Below are 18,185 nucleotides of genomic sequence, written 5' to 3' on the forward strand. Positions count from 1 at the left end.
GTGCCCCTTGACTGTTATTTTTTAAATGGCATAAAACCTTACTAAGGGATTCTGGCCCTGTGCTATGGTGGTTGGGTGAGAAAGCCTTCTAGATTTTCCCAGAAATTGTGTTGAGATAGTCTTTAGATAAGTTTGCCTGAAAAAAGTCTTGGTTCTTACTTTCTCACTTATTAGCCAGATGACCTTAGGAATCTGGCTTCCATTCTCTGGGTTATTTAATTTCTTTCTTCGAAAACGCTTTCTGAGTTAGTGTAGCATAAAGGGCCAGAACTGTCTGTGAACACGGGTATATGCCAGTTGGCGTTCAGTTACAGCCTGCACACGTGACTCTCATATCTGCCAGAAAGACCGCAGATTCCTGGCTTTCCTGGGGAATTGTTGCTGTGAGTCCTTGGGTTTCCCTGTCAGCCTCTCTCTCCTGACTTCTTATATAATTTTGAACAATTTTCAAGCAGTCTCAGAAGTTTAAATATAATTTAGGTACTTTCGTCCCCAAACCATGAGCGTAGGTTGCCAACCAGGTGCCGGGCTCTGCTGTGTTTCCTTCAAGGCAGGGCGTTCCCTATAGAACCACAGTACCTCGTCCATCAGGGTCTGGAATCGGTGCCCATGCATTCCTGCTGTGTCTAATCCTCGGACCCATTCATGTTCCACCACTTGTCCTAATAATGTCCTTTATGGCAGAAAATGCAGCTCGGGGTCCCTTGTAGCATTTAGTGTCACACTCCTTTAGTCTCGTTCTGCCTGGTACAGTTCCTCAGTCTTGCAGGGTCTTGAGGCTTAAAAGATGACAGGCCCGTATTCTGTAGAGTGTCCTCAGTTTGGGCCTCTCTGATGTTTCCTAGGGATTAGATTCAGGTTCTGCCCTTTAGCGGGGGACTACCTCAGAGGGGCCAAGGCTGGGCTCGCACTGCCTCCCGTCAGGTGGTGTGTGGCATCAACTTGTCCCATTGCTGGTGCTTGCTTTGGTCACTTGAGTAAGGTGGTGTCTGCCAGTCTTCTCCATGGTAGAGTTAATTAATTTCCCCCCTCTGTACTTAGGAAGTGCTTTTATTCATTCATTCATTCCTAATTTTTCCTAAGTTATTTTAATGACCATCAAGGAGCATTGAAATATATACATATCCTGTTCCTTATCAAACTGTGGACCCATGGTTTCCTGTTTTATTTAAGGGCTAACTCAGTACTCTCCTTACTCATTTCAGTGCTTGGATGGTCCTAGTTTGGCCGACTGGAGCTCCTTTAGGTTGGCTTCTGTGTGTTTTCGGGATGCCCCTCTTACTCCGTGAGTTTGTCTTTGCTGTCTGGGCACAGTGATGTCTGGGCTCATCTTTGTGTTGTTTCTCAATTCCAGCTCTGGAATCAGTCCTTTCTCCAAGGTGCCCTGGTTATTTCTAGGAGGGAATGGTATACTTTTCTTCTTTAGTTTTTTTTCTGGGAAGAGAGTTTACTCTAAGACTCCAAACATCACTGTCTGGTACCAGTTTTCCTCCTGCAGGTATTTGTAACTCTGCTCCAGAAACTGGAGGTGACAAGGTACGGGGAGTGACCCCGCTGAGAGTGAAGAGAACCAGGTGGGAGAGTCCAGACCCTCTGCCCCGGCACACATTTGCACTATGAGTGTGTCCTTGTGTCAACCTTGTCTGGCCTGGGCTCTTAAGGGGGCACAGTGGAAGGACTGGAGTGGATTCTGAGACCTGGGGCTCTCTGTCTGGTCGCTGCTGTTGGCACTTAGCACATCGGATTACCCCACGCCTGTCTGGGGAGAAGCTGTTGGCGGGGAGGGGTCGTGTCTTCTTCATGCCTTTGCTCCTTGTTGATGTAATTGAGTTTGTCCCAAGTCACGGCTTGTGTCTCAGGCGAATCTGATTGTCCACAGCTGGGCTTCTTGTAGGAATGGCCATGTGTGATCGCAGAGGGAAGTTCTGTGTCTGTGGTAGCCATGTGCTCCCAGCGCCCTTCCAGTTTTCTCACCAGCATTTTTTCCAACGGCCTTCATGAATCTTGGGCCTCTGAAGACTTGATTGACTCTTGAAAGCAGACCAGAGGCACTGTGCTAGTCCGCCCTGCATTTTTGTGGGTCTTTTGCCTCTCTGATGCATGACTGATGTCAAGGAAAGTCTTCAGCTGCTCCTACCAGTCAGCTCGTTCTGTAGTGGCTGTATTAGAAACATCACAAGAATAAATGTCACGTGAGCAGTCATTGTTTAGTTAGGCAGAGCGTGGGTGTAGAACCCATGTACCTGGGCATAAATGTGTGTGTGTCTCTCTGACTGTGTGTCTGTCCATCCAGAAGGTCTGGTTCCCCTCACCCTTACTTCATTCCTGACTCTTATTTCATTGTTAATACAGAATATCAGCAAAGGTGTGGATTCACAGACTGAAGGAGAAGGGAACCGTCCATCCATGGACTTATTTAAGGCCATCTTTGCCAGCTCGTCGGATGAGAAGTCCTCATCCTCTGACGATGAGCAGGGCAACAGCGAGGATGATCAGGCAGGTCCTGGGGACAGCGACTTCAAAAGCTCCCACCAGACTGACTCGGCGGAAACCTCACCTGCGGCACGAGGTGCGTGGATACTTCAGCTTTGGGGATCGAAATAAGCAAATGAGGATGTCTCTAGAGAAGCTGCTTCTTTGTTTGGTGTAGAGTTCTTTTTTTTGTTTTGTTAATTTAAATTCAATTAGCCAACATATAGTACATCATTAGTCTCAGAGGTGGGGTTCAACAATTTATCAGTTGGGTAAAACACCCAGTGCTCATCACATCGTATTAGTGTGCAGTTCTAACCCAGGATAATTAGCAAACAATGGTGTTTTAATCTTTCACATTTTTTAAAAAAGATTTTATTTATTTATTTGACAGAGAGAGATCACACGTAGGCAGAGAGACAGGCAAGGGGGAACCAGGCTCCCCACTAAGCAGAGAGCCCAATGCGGGGCTCGATCCCAGGACCCAGAGATCATGACCTGAGCCGAAGGCAGAGGCTTAACCCACTGAGCCACCCAGGTGCCCCAAATCTTTCACATTTTTAATGGTGGCATCAGATATAAATTTCTGGTGTATTTTTAGGGTAGCTGTGTTTGATAATATTGATTTTCCTATTTACCCTAGTTGAGAAGAATTTAAAACTAGTAAAATTTTTGTTTAAGAAATAGATTATTATTTTTTTTTTTTACCTGTTTGATGATGAGATACTAGGATTATGGGCAACATTTGGGTCTGAGGTATATAGGGGCTCTTCCCTGTGCCGGGAGTTTTGGCACAGAAAAGGAGACCATTTGGTGTTTGCAAGTGTGAGAGACTTTCCAGATGCTTGGGTGGGTGAACTAAATTTTCCGTCTCAGCCTTTGGGTGGTCTGCTTGCCTCTGTCAATCTGTGGTGGACTTGGGTGTAATTTTTTTAGTGCCTTTAACCACAAAGTTACAGAGAGGTATAAAATACTGTTTATTCTTATGTGATTTGCAAACGCCTATTTCACATTTCTGTGGGGGAAAAAGCCACCCAATTTAGTTTTTATTTCAAAATGATTTACGCTTAAATTGTAAAAGCTTAAAAATATATAAACGGAGAAAGCTTAAGTCCCTTGGAATCCTACTTCCCCGAGATAAACATTGTTAATACTTTGATGTGTATTTTTCCGTACTTTTGTGTTTTTCTTTCCACTATCTGAAAACAGTTCTCAAAAAAAAAGAGATTATTACTGTGAATATGGTAATTTATTTGTATTCAGCTTTTCCCCTCTTTGATAATTTATTTTGAGTGAGCTTAAACTTTCTGAGCTGGGACAGTCTTAGATCCCTGTTTGTAAGTTTTTGTTATCCTCAGACGACATCTTCCTTGAGGCCATCTTTTAACCCTTCAGGTGTCAGTGAGGTGGTCCCGGGCATGTGCTGTGCAGACCCCTGTGTTGCAGCCACTGGTGCACTTGGTGCACTGACTTCCCAGCTCAGATGTCTGCGAGGTTGGCGGTCAGGTTCACATGCTCACAGCTGTATCCTCAGCGCCTGGCGTGAGCTCGTTAAGCAAAGTGGTGAAAAAAAGCACACATTATCTGGTGGCAACAGGTATTAATTGAAGAATCAAACACATTAGTATTAGTATAATAGTATTTACTGTTAATATAAATAAACAAAATTAATACCCTGGTGTTTTCCAGCTAGCGAGCCGGCACCCCAGCAGCCCACACCTTCCTTCCCAATACAAAAGCTGCAGATAGATGAAAGAGAAGCCTTCGGCCCTCGGCTGCCTCCCGTCTTCTGCCCAAGTGAGTTGAGAGCTCCTTGGTTCACCCGTTTGCGTCGGCACCTGTGTCTCACCTGAGCTGCGACAACTCTAACCATGTTATCACCTCTACCCGTCTAATCCAACACACGGCCAACCACGTACATACAGTTGACCCTTAAGCAAGGCGGGATTTAGGGTCGCCAACACCACGCACAGTTGGCAATCTGCCATATAACTTTTGACTCCCCTTAAAACTTAACTACTGATAGCCTACTGTGGACCAGAAGCCTTACCAATCACACACACAATTGGTTAACACTTCTTATGTATTTCATATGTATTATATACTGTATTCTTACAGTAAAGTAAGCTAGAGAAAAGCAAATGTTAAGAAAATCATAAGGAGAGAAAATAACTGTAAAGTACTGGGCTTATCGAAAACAATCCACACATCTGTTTCTGGTTTCTTTGTTCTCAGCCACATTTTGAATCTCATTGCTTCCCCTGAGTGCCTAAATGATAGCTCTTGCTTTATAGCCTCAGAAACCTTTCAGGTTTTTTTCTAACACCTAGATAAGTACAGTAGCGTCCTGAGCGTCTCAGAGGTCACTTCGAGAAATAAAAACAGTAAAAATCTAGGACACAAAGATAGGTGAGGAATTGCAGAGAGAAGGGTTTTCGGAGGCTTTTTTTTTTTTTAGTTTGGCCAATGTAGCAAATACAGTAAAAGTAATTCTGTCAGAAGTAAACCGGCCCATCCTCCTCCCCCAGGATCAGTCAGCAACGGCTTGAATCAACATCTCGTTAAAGCATTTAGACTGGCTTATCCTCTCCTTGAAGGCCAGCTTAGCAAACATCTGATAACCCAGCCCAGGAATATAGATGATATATTTCTGTTATTTACTTTATAGTTTCCTATAGCACCCACATATAAATACTGATTTATGAAGCTAGCCTTCAAAGAGGTGATAAAAAAAAAAAGTGTGAGGTTTTGAAAAGCTGCGGTGAATGTATTTCTGATATGCTTTAGTTGTTCAGATCTTCAGCTTAAAATAACTGCTTCGACATCTAAAGCTGTTACTTACGCCCATTTCCGGACCATCCTTGAGAGCCTTGTAATAGTTAATAACTTGATTTTGTCTACGGGTTATCAAGGGGAAATGGCTTTTAAAAAATGAGCATTAAAAAAAAAAAAAGGTTGGGGAGGTCAGATTTTTTTTTTAATTATTTAAAAGATTTTATTTATTTATTCGACAGACAAAGATCACAAGTAGGCAGAGAGGCAGGCAGAGGGAGAGAGGAAGGGAAGCAGGCTCCCCTCCAAGCAGAGAGCCCGATGCGGGGCTCGATCCGAGGACCCTGAGATCATGACCCGAGCCGAAGGCAGACGCTTTAACCCACTGAGCCACTCAGGCGCCTGGGAGGTCAGATTTAAAATATCTGACCAAATGATGGGTCTGGAGAGTTATAGGCACCTGTTACCTGGGTTTGGAAAATATCCAAGCTTCTGAAACACCTTTCCTTTAGGTGGAAAAAGCTGATTTAATGATCTACACTGTTTCCACAATTGTTAATTTCTGCTGATTTGGTTCCCTGGAAATTAATGCCCTATGAAAACAATTTGTTGAGCATTTGGGGGTGGAGAATTGAGGCCTATGCCGCTTGATTGGTCATTTTTTAAAAACAGATTTTATTTATTTATTTGACAGACAGAAATCACAAATAGGCAGAGAAGCAGGCAGAGAGAGAGGGGGAAGCAGGCTCCCTGCTAAGCAGAGATCCCGATGCGGGGCTCAATCCCAGGACCCTGGGATCATGACCTGAGCAGAAGGCAGAGGCTCTAACCCACTAAGCCACCCAGGCGCCCCGATTTGTCATTTTTGATGACTACATACATTGTGTTCTTTTGATGCTTGTTTTCTAGTGTTCAAGCTTATAAGACAAATTCATATATAATGTGCTTTCATAAAGGGAGGATAATGTGAGAGGAGCTGACATTTATGTGCCTAATTCTAGGCTCTGGGTTTCATGGGCCCGGTTCCGTCCAACCCTCTGTTGAGAGGGTGGGGATTCTTACTGTCTCTATTCATAGGTGGGGAGACTGAGGCTTGAATTTGACCAATGAACGGAAGGTCACAGAGCCGCTGCTGACAACCTCGAGCTGAGGTTCAGACTCTGGTGTGTCTCTGAGCTTGCCCTCGGATGTTAAATAGGCTTGTGCAGTCTGGTCCATCTGACTCATCCAGCAGATAAGGCTGTGGCCAGGGACTGGTTGGACACCGGTGGAGTACTGAGGTTTCTGGCGGTTTCTAAATATAGAGCCACCAGGTAGGCTAATCTGTTTATCAGTGAGGTGGGGCAGGAGTTCCACCTTCATGTTAAACATTTACCTAGGTCACCTTCCCAGTTCTGTAAATCAGTCTTCATTTCCCCCAGCAGATCATGTATGTTACATTTGCGTTTCAGATGTCCGTCAGACGCTTGAGGCACCTCAAAAAGAGAAACATAAAAAGAACAAAGAAAAACACAAGACCAAGAAAGAGCACAGACGGAGGAAAGAGAAGGTGAGTACCTTCTGGGGGTCCTGGGACCGGATGTAGGCTCTGATGCGCCTGCTTCTGTCCTGCAGACAAGCTCCGCCCCGCCCTCCCATCTGGCCAGCATATCTCCTGGCCGGATGGAGGCAGGCAGGCCTCTGCACACCTTGGCAGAAATGTTGACATTCATGTAAGGCTTTGATTTTCAAGAACTTTGTTTTTCTTTCAGACAGAATATTTTAATTATTCAGTTGCACTCAGAACAGTTTTTATTGTGAACATTGTGAAAAAGACATTTGAATACTTTAGAGTAAGGGTTGAATATTAATAGAATAACATTAATTAGTCATTCATTCAATATTAAATGAGGATATTATTTTGAACATTTTTTCTCCACGACTTTGTCATCATTACAAACAGAGATTTGGGTCCATAGCTTGCTATTTGAGGTAAGGGAAACTTGAAGGAGGTGTGTGTGCTTTCCACTGACACCTCTGCCCCTGTGATCCATGTGTTTCAGTGATGGCCCAGGCTTTTAATTCGGTTAATGTGAGTGTTGGGTCCCAGAGTGCTCTGGGCAGTGGTGAAATGGAGGACAAACAGCTACATGATTGGCTACCCGACAGAAAGCATTCCTGAGCATGGAAGATGATGGAAGATCTTTTGTAGTGACAGGAAAAACAAAAAAACTGGTGCTGTCAGGTTGAAAACCAAAGTCATTTGTTTCTTACCAGTGTATCTGCACTTCTCTGACCTTATACTGGTTTTTTCTTTGTGCTTTTCCACCGTGCTTGTTGTTCTGATACGTAGTTGATCACAGATGCCTAAAGACATGGACCAGTGAGGTCATGGGAAGGTGGCAGGGTCACCTGGGATAAGATGGCGGCTAAGTGGCAAGATGGCGTGCTGCCTGCATCCGCCTGGTTCTGCTGTGTCTGCACCAGAGGACCAGTTCTGAGTGTGTGAGAGCCCTGGAGAGTGCGCACAGCCCTGTGTCCCGAGCTGTCCCATAGGAGGCTCACTCCCAATGAGGTGCTCTGTCTTTGCTCTTGGATGACTCCAGCAACCAAATGCCTCCTTAGCCTGTCAGTAGGAATCCCCGTGGGAAACACCCATCTGTCCTCCCCACCCCTACCCCTGCCTCATTGTTCTTTTTCAGAAAAAGAAGCACCGGAAGCACAAACACAAAGGCAAGCAAAAGAATAAAAAGTCAGAGAAGAGTAGTAGTTCTGAGAGTACGGACAGCACCGACAGCCAGAGCGATGAGGAGGGGCCTACAGACCTGTCACCGCAGGAGCTGCTGAGAAGGTAGGCAGTGCGGGACGGTGGTCTTCAGAAACCTTCTGGAGGCTTGTTGGAATCTTGATGTATTACCACTGTGAAAATTCAGACCTTACAGATAAAGCTTCAAGTGGTTCTTGAGCAGTTCCTCAAACCTCTCTCTTCCTGTGTATTTCAAGACTTTTTTGTTCAGTGTTTCACACACATACACACACACACCATGCATACACACACGTTTTGTTGCTGCGCATTTTTAAAATAAGTAATACAGTTTTATCTGGCGTAAATCAACCGAGGATGAGCATGCGGAATGAAGAAATACTGCCAGATTACTTCCGGAAGTGGCCGAATCCACTTCACCTTGTTATTACCTCAGTTACAAACAGTTCAGAAATGTTTGCCAGCACGATGGGCGAAGAATGGCATCTGACTTCTAATTTGTGTTTCTGGGGGTAGTACTGGGCTTGAGTGGCTGGAGGACAGCCTTTGCCCGTATGCTGTCTTGTGAGTAACTTGCTCACATTCTTCGCACAGCGTTGTGTTTTCTGTTACATTGTTTTACTTGTGTCAGTCAAGTAAGGTACTATTTTACTGATTTTTAGGAATTAAGAAAGAATAATTCCGGATATGAACCGCCTGTGTTTTAGTGTGTTACCTATCATGTGGATTTTAACTGTCTTTGTTGTACAGAAGCTCTAATTTTTGGTGCCCTCAGTTTTACTGATGTTTGCGGTGGAGGGGGGTTATGTTTCATATTTTTGTCTCCTAAAGGCCTCCCCTAATCCAAGATGTTATATATGTATGTAGCTAGTCTCCGGCTTTTATAGTTTTTTGTTTAACCTGTTTGGATTTTTTTTTTTTTTTTTTTTTTTGGTGACCAGAGTAAAGTAGGCATCTAGGTTCCCTTTCCCCAAATGGATAGCTGGTTGTATTAGTCAGGAGAGTGAACTAGTGCCAATGAGGAAGAATTCTGGCATCCCAGTGGCACAGTAGAGGGTAAGGAAAACCAGGGGGGCGCCCAGCTGGCTCAAGAGCATATGACTCTTGATCTCAGGGTTGTATGTTTGAGCTCACTGGGAGCTGCACTGGGTGTAGAGAGTACTTAAAATAAAAATTAATTAATTAAAGAAAAGAGATGGATAATTAATAAAAGAAAACCAAGAAAGGTACTCAGGACCCCAGCTTGTTCAGCTTCAGTGCACAGCCCTCCTAGGAGGGAATGGGTGGAGGGTGGCGCTGGGGGTGGTTGTGGTTCTGCCTGGATGTCGCAGCCTTTACTGCCGCATGGCCTGGCCACCATGGGGCTGGGCAGGGGAAGTCCAGCTTCGGGCTCAGGGTGAAGGGGGAGAGGCACGGGTGAGCCCTGGCCATATCAGCGCTACACGCTGAACCAGCTCATTAAAGGAAGAATATCTTGGTCAGGTACTCAGTCCCTGTGCAGGCCTGCTCCATTCCCTACTCTGGTTTCATTTTTTCTTTTTTCGACTTTATTTACTTATTTGAGAAAGAGAACGAGAGAGAGCATGAACAGGGGGAGGAGCAGAGGGAGAGGGAGAAGCAGACTTCTGCTGTGCAAGGAGGGCTCGATCCCAGGACTCTGGGATCATGACCTGAGGTGAAGGCAGATGCTTAACCACCTGAGCCACCTGAGGGCCGCTCTTCTCTGGTTTTTTAGCCATTTGATACTGTTCTGTCCACCCTGTTTTAATTACTCTGACCTTGTAAGCATATCTTGTGTCTGGAAATACAAGCGCCACCCCTTTATTCTATTCCATTTACTTCTTCAGAATGAACGATACGTTCCCATGACTCAAAAATACAAAGGAGAGGAGCATTTCAGTTTCATCCCAAGCCTCCTACAGTGGCTCTGCCCGCTCCTGTCTCCCTGTCGTCCTGCGCACCAGCATTTGGTTGGGGGGGGGCAGGGGAGGAGCGCACCCCGGGCATGGCTCATTTAATCTGCATGCACCCCTGTGAGGCAGACACCTGGGGCCCCTTGTCTCGTAGGTGGGACAGCCAGGCCCAGGGAAGCCGGGTCACGTGGTCAGGCCCATGGAACCTCACCAACACCGGAGGGTCTTGCCCTTAAGCATCTGGGGCCATCTGATGAGTTGTTCCTGCAGGGGAAGCCTGTCCGTGCCCTTCTGGAGGGCGTGGTGGGAGGGCCGGAGCAGGGGCTTGCTGTGGGCACTGTGCGGCAGGTGGAAAACTGGGCACACAGTTCTGTACTGATTGGATATAAAACTTACTGTCAAGAGATCCAGAGCTGCGGAACAGCGTATACAGGCGGTGCTGTGGATGGTCAAATGTCCTCAGGCCTTTGGCTTTCCCTACGTGCACATATATGTACATCCTTGCACAGGAAGAGGGCTGGAGAGTTCATACACCCCTGAGAGCACCTCTCTCCAAGGGAGGGAGGGTCAGAAGTGTGGCGTGCCCTTATCTGAACCTTGTTGCTACAGGGATGGTCCCCACCGCTCCTCGACCGTGAGCCTCCTAGGTTCTCCCCCGGGAGCCTGGAGGGCCCCCCGTCCTTTGTGTCTCGCTCCCCTCTGTGTGTTGCCTGTCTGCACCCATCTTCTAGAAGGGGTGGCGGGAGGCTCACAACCACAGGGGTCTCGTCTTCATTCCCAGCACCTGGCATGGAGTGTCACTCTCGGGAAGGGCCCCAGTGCTTTTCTTCTGGGACCGTGAAGCTTGGTTCAGAGTGGAGTCGCAGTCTGCTGTCTCCACCCATCTCCCCCAAGACACCGGCCTATTTGCTGTCTCTGTCAATTTGTCTTGCCCAGTCTAGAACTTCATAGACCTAGAATCCGACAGTTCAGTAAATGCTGTAGTGCACACACATACATATATGTGCACAGACCATACGCTTCAGCTGCATGCATTCTTGTCACCCGATCAAGGGACACCCCAGCAGCCCACGGCCACTTGTGTCTCCTCCCGCTTAGCCTGCCTACCCCCGTTCCCACAGCTAGCCCCTCTACTGGCCTCTGCCGCCGCTGATTACCCTAGCGCTTGGACTTAACCTAAAGGAACTGTGGAGTCGGACTCTTGCATGGACTTGTGGGAGTCCCCCACGTGATTCCAGCAGCGGTGGCTGGCTCGTCCTCATCCTCATCCTCGTTGCTGCGGGGTGTGCCTTTATGGGACCACAGAGTATTCATCTCTTTTCTTGTTGGGGACATCTGGTTTTTTACTCTGGGGCTGTCGAGGAAGGATCTAGAGCCAGTGTGGCCCAGCCCTACTCGATGAATGCCATGATGCGTTGAAAGCCGAGGTTGAAGACTGTCTGCTCGGGAAACAGACATGTTTTTTCTTCCCCCCCTCCCCAGTTCCTTCCCAGAGCTCCTACATGAGATAGGTAAAACCAGGATCAGAACTTGCTTTTATAAACAGGTCCTCATACAAGGTGTGGGGTGTGAGTCTCCCCGTGTGTTCTGGGGGCAACAGAGAAGCATTTGAAGAAGGCAGATGAAATGATGCTTCCATGGCCTGTGGCCCTCCTCTGTGTTCTGTGGGTACCTGTGTGCCACCAGGACTCGGGGAGGTCTGGCATGCCTGGCCCCCACTGAGCTGTCTGGCTTTCTGTTCTTCCCTAATTGTCCTTTCCCCTTTATTTCTTTTTCCAGGCTGAAAAGTCTTCCACTAAGGAAGCAGTAACTGGATTCTGCCGTGGCCTGTCCCAGTACCAGATCTCCTCCGTGATGGGAACCCATTGATTGCTCGCTTAATACATTGTACAGATTGTATTTATATGTAAATTCATGCTGTAAAATAATTTTTAAGACCTTGACATTTCAAAGGCTGCCTTGAAAGGTTGCAGAAATTGATTTCTATTTTTAACTTTAGTTAGTGTCAGAGGAAATAATTCAGACTGTACAGTTTAATTAAAATGGAATTTTTCTATTTTCTTCTTGATTTTTTTATTTCCTGAAACTTTTAAAAAGAAATGAGAAATGAAGGGCTCTCTCTGATTTTGTTCATGAAGAAAGCCGAGTCCAGATAAGGACAGTTGGACTTAATTAAGGGCTTATGGGAGAGAAGGAGGTGGTGGTTTCCCTGCTTCTCAGGCACAGGGCTCCTGCCTCTCATGGTGGGTGGTGGTGGCCAGGAGCCCAGTGGGTGGCCCAGCACCAGCATCAGTCCTAGCGGGTGGCCTCAGCCTTTCCGGGTAGATGTCACCAAAGTGTCCCAGACAGTCTCCAAGAGCAGGAGCCAGGGAGTGCGCGCCCACACCCTGGGTCCCACAGTCTCCAGGTCCTTGCTCTGCAGCCCTGGGTCCCCGCTTGGGTGCTGCCTCATCAGCACTGATGAGATCTTTGAGAAAAGTGCAGGGGTTCAAAGTGACATTATAGAAAGAGCAGAACAATTTCCAAAGTAGAAAGAAGGAGAAAACCGCTTCTACTTCTACTACCCAGAGATGATAACCCTTAGTATTTGGGAATATCCAAAAAGAAAAAATATTTTTCTTTTCAAAGATTTTATTTATTTATTAGAACAAGAGAGAGCATGAGCAGGGAGAGCTACAGAGAGAGGGAGAAGCAGGCTCCCCGCTGAGCAAGGAGCCCCATGTGGGGCTTGATCCCAAGACCGTTGGATCATGACCCCTGCGGAAGGCAGACGCTTAACTGAGCCACCCAGGTGTCCCCACCCAGTCTTTTTCTGTCAGTGACGCTGCTACCCGGCTAGAGGTGACATTTGTTCCCTGTCATTAACAGCCGTGACAGATATTTCCTTCATGCTCTTATATATTGTGTGTCCCCGCCCCGGACAGCTGCATCTGAATTCATCCAGGGCCCATTCCGTAACTTAGTGTCCATTTCTCTGTTGTTGACACCAAGTGGGTTGGCCAGGAGTCCCCGCACAAGCAGAGGGCTACCCAGAAACCATCCTGGGAGACGGAGCCAGGAAGAGCCAAATGGAGGCCGTGGGGATGGGGCTGCTGGTTTCACACGCTTGGCCTCAACCCTTTTATGCCTGGACTCAAACCCCGTTTTTCTGGGAGTGAGCGTGCTCGGCGTGGAGAGGACGCAGGGGGATCGCAGCGCCCGGGGAGGGCACGTGATTCTGCGGAGACGGGCGCAGGGCGCAGGCGCACGGCGCCACGGTTCCAGCCGGGCTGGGTGCTGGTTGCCGGCCACCAGCAGGCTGGGCTCGGAGATGGCTTCCCAACCGCCGTCCACCCCCTTGTGCTCGGAATCCCTGGATGATGACCTGAAGACAGTGTCCGAGCTGCGTAGAGTGAAGCTGCCCTCGATGCCCTCCAGCGACCTTGAGCCCCTCTTCCGCAAGCTGCCGGCTGTGATCAGGGCCTGTGGCCGCTTCAAGCTGTTGACTTTGGAGGCGCGCCAGAACCGGCTGCTGGCTCCCCTTGACCCCCTAGAGGTCAGCAAGGACTCTCCACCACCCGAGGAGCACCCGAAGTCTGAGAAGAGGTTCTGGGGCGACCAGGAGACCCTCTCCAAGGTCAGACCACAGGGGTGGGGGTGAGGAACGCAGACTTGAACCCCATACGTGGGAGGTCGCAGTGAGCTGGCTAAGGGGAGCCGTGGGGAGCCACTTGGTTTTGCCAGGGACCCCCAGTGAAGCCCCTGGGCTGCTGTCTCTGCGAAAACAAGGCTGTCCTGGGGGAGGATAGTGTTCCAAAGTGGGGGATCCTGACCCCACCCAGATTGTGGTTCTGGCAGAGCCTTCCAAATGTCCCCGTGGTGACATTGCCAAGTGCATACCTCAGGGACAATGAAGGAGCCCTCCCTACCCATGAAGCAGTTAGGTCCAGAAGCAACAGATCAGCTTGAGATGCTTGGCTTTGTGGCTGGCCCTCAGGACACCTGGGAGCAGAGCCCGCAACGAGGATTGTTGACTGGCTGTGTGATCTCTTCCAGCAAAGTGTGTGTCAGCGCTTTTAGTCATGATATTTATTCTGATTTTTGAGTAAAATTAAAGGACAGCACAGAAGTTCTCAATAGAACACCCCCAAGATTCAAATTCAATAGACTTCAAATGTTCTGCCTTTTTTTTTTTTTAAAGTAGGTCTCCCTAACATAACAGCCTTGCCCTCACTGCCCCATTTCTTTCTACAGAGGCAAGAAATGTTTCTAGGTTCTTCTGTATCCCTACAGAGATAATTTATGCATTTCTGAGTATATACATGTATATCTCCCCCCACCCCTTACCCTAGACCCCTTATGCACATAGTTTTAAAATTTTTGACTTAGCATATATTAGAGATCTTTCCATATCATAAAAAAGCAACTTCCTTGTTCCTTTTTACTGGTAGTATCCCACCAGCTGGCCGTCTTCTAATGACTTTAACCAGTCTCCTGTGGATGCACATGCTGGTGGCTTACGATTTTTTTTTTACCTAAGATTTTTGTGACCCATGAAGAAGACAGAAGTTGAGAAGGTCTGTGACTTCTCCCAGAGGAAAGTTTCTGACCTAAGCGTTCTCTACCTGACCCAACTGCTGATCCCCAGCGAAGGCAACAGAAGGACATTTTCTTCAGACCTGCAAAGACTCAAGAAATGATGCTTCTCTTTGAGGACAAAGTTACTCAGGGGAGCTCTCCAGAAAACAGAAAAAAAGAGAAAAAATCTCCCTCTGCAGCGCCCCCCACCCCTGTGCTCTGTTTTGCAAATGGTTCATCACCCTGTTGTCCGCCTGCCGTGTGACCTGTGGACATCAAGGCCTGTATGGCGCCTCTGGGCCCTGAGCTGCCCCTGCATGCTGGCTGTGGGACTGCCATGCCACCTCCCCTAGGGAGCAGGAGGAGCCTGCCATGCCCATGAGCCCTGGACTCTCGCTCCCGACCTGGGGTCTTTCCCCTCGGTTCCCACTGGCCCTGCAGTGCCTAGATCAAGGCCCAACGAGGCTATGACGTCTTTATTGATCAAGTGAAGGAATGCTACGTATATAAAAAAAAACAAAACTGATTTTTTTTGTGGTTTTTACAAAAAGTAGACTGTCCTCTATATGCCATTTTTGTTAGTGTCTCCGAATATGTCTCTGTGTATTTGGAACATCTCTCCACAGTGCCTCGGCTCTTTCCCTAGTGAACCCCGAAAGTACTATGCCCAGAAAAAAACGCGGAATGGGTGTCCCCAGAAAGGATGATGGGGTTGATGGATACACTCCACCCCGTTCCTGCTGTTTTTGTTTTTTTTTTTAAAGATTTTATTTATTTGTTTGTTTGACAGAAATCACAAGGAGGCAGAGAGGCAGGCAGAGAGATTGGGAAGCAGGCTCTCTGCTGAACAGAGAGCCCGATGCGGGGCTCGATCCCAGGACCCTGAGATCACAACCTGAGCCAAATGCAGAGGCTTAACCCACTGAGCCACTCAGGCGCCCCCCTGCTGGTTTTTATGCCCATAATTAAGCTTTTTTTTTGCCACGAGAGAATGAAGACCACGAGTTGGGCCTGGAGACCAAGGCAGCTGCAGAACATGGAGCTGGAGGTGGCCACCCGACGGCCAGGGATCCAGGCACCCACGACAGAAGGGGTCGCATCTGGGGGACACACATCCCCTGCACACCATGGGGGGTGGGCAGTGGACCATTTCAGGCTTACTCCCTCTACCCCCCCCTTCTAAAAATACCTCTTTATTGAGATGTAGTTCACACAGTACGCAGTTCACCCATATAAAGTGTGGGGTTTCGGCGTGTTCCCAGAGTCCTGCAACAGCGCCACATCACTGTAGAACACTTCCATCGTCTGGAAAAGAAGCCCCATCCCCATTTCTCCTCAGGCCCTCCTCCCAGTTCGAGCCAACCACTGATTCACTCTCTCTCTATAAAGTTGCTTCTTCTAGAACTTTCCTAGAAAGAGAACCAAACAGCATGTGGGCTTTTGTGACTGGCTCCTTTTCCTTCCTAATAATGTCTTCGAGGCTCATCCATGCTGCAGGAGGTACTCGTACCTCCTTTAATTAAAAGTCCATATATAGGGACGCCTGGGTGGCTCAGTTGGTTAAGCGGATGCCTTCGGCTCAGGTCATGATCCCCGAGTCCTGGGATGGAGTCCCACATCGGGCTCCTTGCTCAGCAGGGAGCCTGCTTCTCGCTCTGCCTCTGCCTGCCACTCTATCTGCCTGTGCTCTCTCTCTCTCTCTCTCTGACAAATAAATAAAATCTTTAAAAAAAAAGTCCATATATATGCGTATAATAAACACATGTTCTATGGATCATAAATAGACTTTGTTCTTGAGAGCAGTTTTTGGTTCAGAGCAAAGGTGAGCAGAAGATGGAGAGATTTCTTGTATCCCCTGCCTCCACACATGCACGGCCTCATCAACACTCTCCACTAAGTGAAATACATGGAAAATTGACGATCCTACAATGATACCCGAAGTCCGCAGTTTACCTTACAGCTTCACTCTGGGTGTTGTACGTTGTGTGGGTTTGGACAAATATATGCTGACATGTGCAGTCATGTTATCCCAGAGAGTAATTGCGTTGTCCTAAAAATCCTCCGGACTCTGCCTGTTCTCTCTCCAAAGCTCCCAACCCCTCGTAACCACTGATCTCTGTACGGTCTCTCTAGCTTCCAGAATGTCCTATATCTGGATGCATACATGATGTGGGCTTTTCAGACTGGCTTCTTTCACTAGTAATTTCATTAGTAATTTGAAGTCTGCTAATGAGTGTCCTGAGTCTATGAATGAATGTATTGAATCTTTCATTAGTAACGTGCATTTAAGTTTCCTGAATGTGTGTTTTTTTTTTTTTAATGACTCATATCTTTTCATGGCTTGGGGACTTCTTTATTTTTAGGGCTGAAAAACATCCCATTATTTGGATGTACCATAGTTTATTTATCCATTCACCTGCCAAAGGACATCTTCAGGTTTTTCAAGGTTACTTCCAAGTTCTGGCAATTATGGATAAAGCTGTAAAAACATCCGTGTGCAGGATTTTGTGTAGACAGAGTTTTAAACTCCTTTGGATAAATACCAAGGAGTATGATGGCTGCGTTGTATGTGAAGAGTATGTTTGATTTTATAAGACACTGTCAAACTGTCTTCAAAGGCACCTGTACCATTTTGCATCCCCACCAGCAATGAATCAGAGTTCCCATTTCTCCACATGTTTGCCAACATTTAGTATTGATAGTGTTCCAGATTTTGGCCATTAAGTATGTGTATAGTGGTATCTTTTTTTTAAAGATTTTATTTATTTATTTGACAGAGATCACAAGCAGGCAGAGAGGCAGGCAGGCAGAGAGAGGGGGAAGCAGGCTCCCCGCTGAGCAGAGAGCCTGATGCGGGGCTTGATCTCAGGACCCTGAGATCATGACCTGAGCTGAAGGCAGAGGCTTAACCCACTGAGCCACCCAGGCACCCCTGTGTGTAGTGGTATCTTACTGTTGTTTTAATATGCAAACCTCTGATGACAAATGATGTGGAACATCTTTTCACATGCTTATTTGTAAAATAACATGTAATTCACATGTATCTTTTTTGGTGAGGTGTCTGTTAAGGTCTTGGCTCATTTTTTTTTAATTGGTTGGTTTATTTTCTTATTAAACTTTGACAATTTTGGATGATAATCCTTAATCATATGTGTCTCTTGCAAATGTTTTCTCCCAGGCTGTGGTTTGTCTCTCATTCTCTTGACACTGTCTTTCACAGTGCAGAAGTTTTCAGTTTTTATGTCCAGCTCATCAGTTATTATTTTCATGGACTGTGCCTTTGGCATTGTATCTAAAGAGTCATTGCCATACCCAAGATCACCTAGATCTTCTATACTATTATCTAGGAGTTTTTAAAATTTACATTTTGCATTTAGGTCTGTGATCCATTTTCTGTTTTTGTAAAGGATGTAAGGTGGATGTTTCAATTTAGTTTTCTACATATGGATATCCAATTGTTCCAGCATCGTTTGTTGAAAGACTATCATTTCTCCATTGTATTGACTTTGACCCTTTATCAAAGAGCAGTTGGTTTTATTTACGTGGATCCATTTCTGGACTTTTTATTCTGTTCCATTGATCTGTTTCTCTGTCCTTTCACTAGTATTACACTGTCTTGATCACTGTATCTTTTTTTTTTTAAGATTTTATTTATTTATTTGGCAGACAGAGATCACAAGTGGGCAGAGAAAGAGGGGGAAGCAGGCTCCCCACTGAGCAGAGAGACC

General features: G+C 46.8%; 2 protein-coding genes across 3 annotated transcripts in view; both read left to right on the forward strand.

Moving 5' to 3' along the window:
* Positions 1 to 11,961, forward strand: part of GPATCH1 (G-patch domain containing 1) — a 44,140-nt gene extending 32,179 nt beyond the window's left edge. For both annotated transcript variants that reach the window (XM_032841832.1, XM_032841833.1), the window contains exons 16-20: positions 2,353 to 2,569; positions 4,162 to 4,269; positions 6,696 to 6,793; positions 7,926 to 8,074; positions 11,680 to 11,961. In XM_032841832.1, coding sequence (XP_032697723.1) covers positions 2,353 to 2,569; positions 4,162 to 4,269; positions 6,696 to 6,793; positions 7,926 to 8,074; positions 11,680 to 11,710 — 603 coding nt within the window. In that variant the 3' untranslated portion in view covers positions 11,711 to 11,961. The remainder of the gene's footprint in view (positions 1 to 2,352; positions 2,570 to 4,161; positions 4,270 to 6,695; positions 6,794 to 7,925; positions 8,075 to 11,679) is intronic.
* A 1,213-nt stretch (positions 11,962 to 13,174) lies between these two features.
* The window catches only part of WDR88 (WD repeat domain 88), a 44,817-nt gene continuing 39,806 nt past the window's right edge, over positions 13,175 to 18,185 (forward strand). The window contains exon 1 of the mRNA XM_032841957.1: positions 13,175 to 13,516. Within this exon, the coding sequence (XP_032697848.1) occupies positions 13,211 to 13,516 (306 nt within the window). The 5' untranslated portion in view covers positions 13,175 to 13,210. The remainder of the gene's footprint in view (positions 13,517 to 18,185) is intronic.

The sequence above is a fragment of the Lontra canadensis genome, unplaced genomic scaffold (genome assembly GCF_010015895.1).
Source record: "Lontra canadensis isolate GAN:19392208 unplaced genomic scaffold, GSC_riverotter_1.0 scaffold125, whole genome shotgun sequence".
NCBI lineage: Eukaryota > Metazoa > Chordata > Mammalia > Carnivora > Mustelidae > Lontra > Lontra canadensis.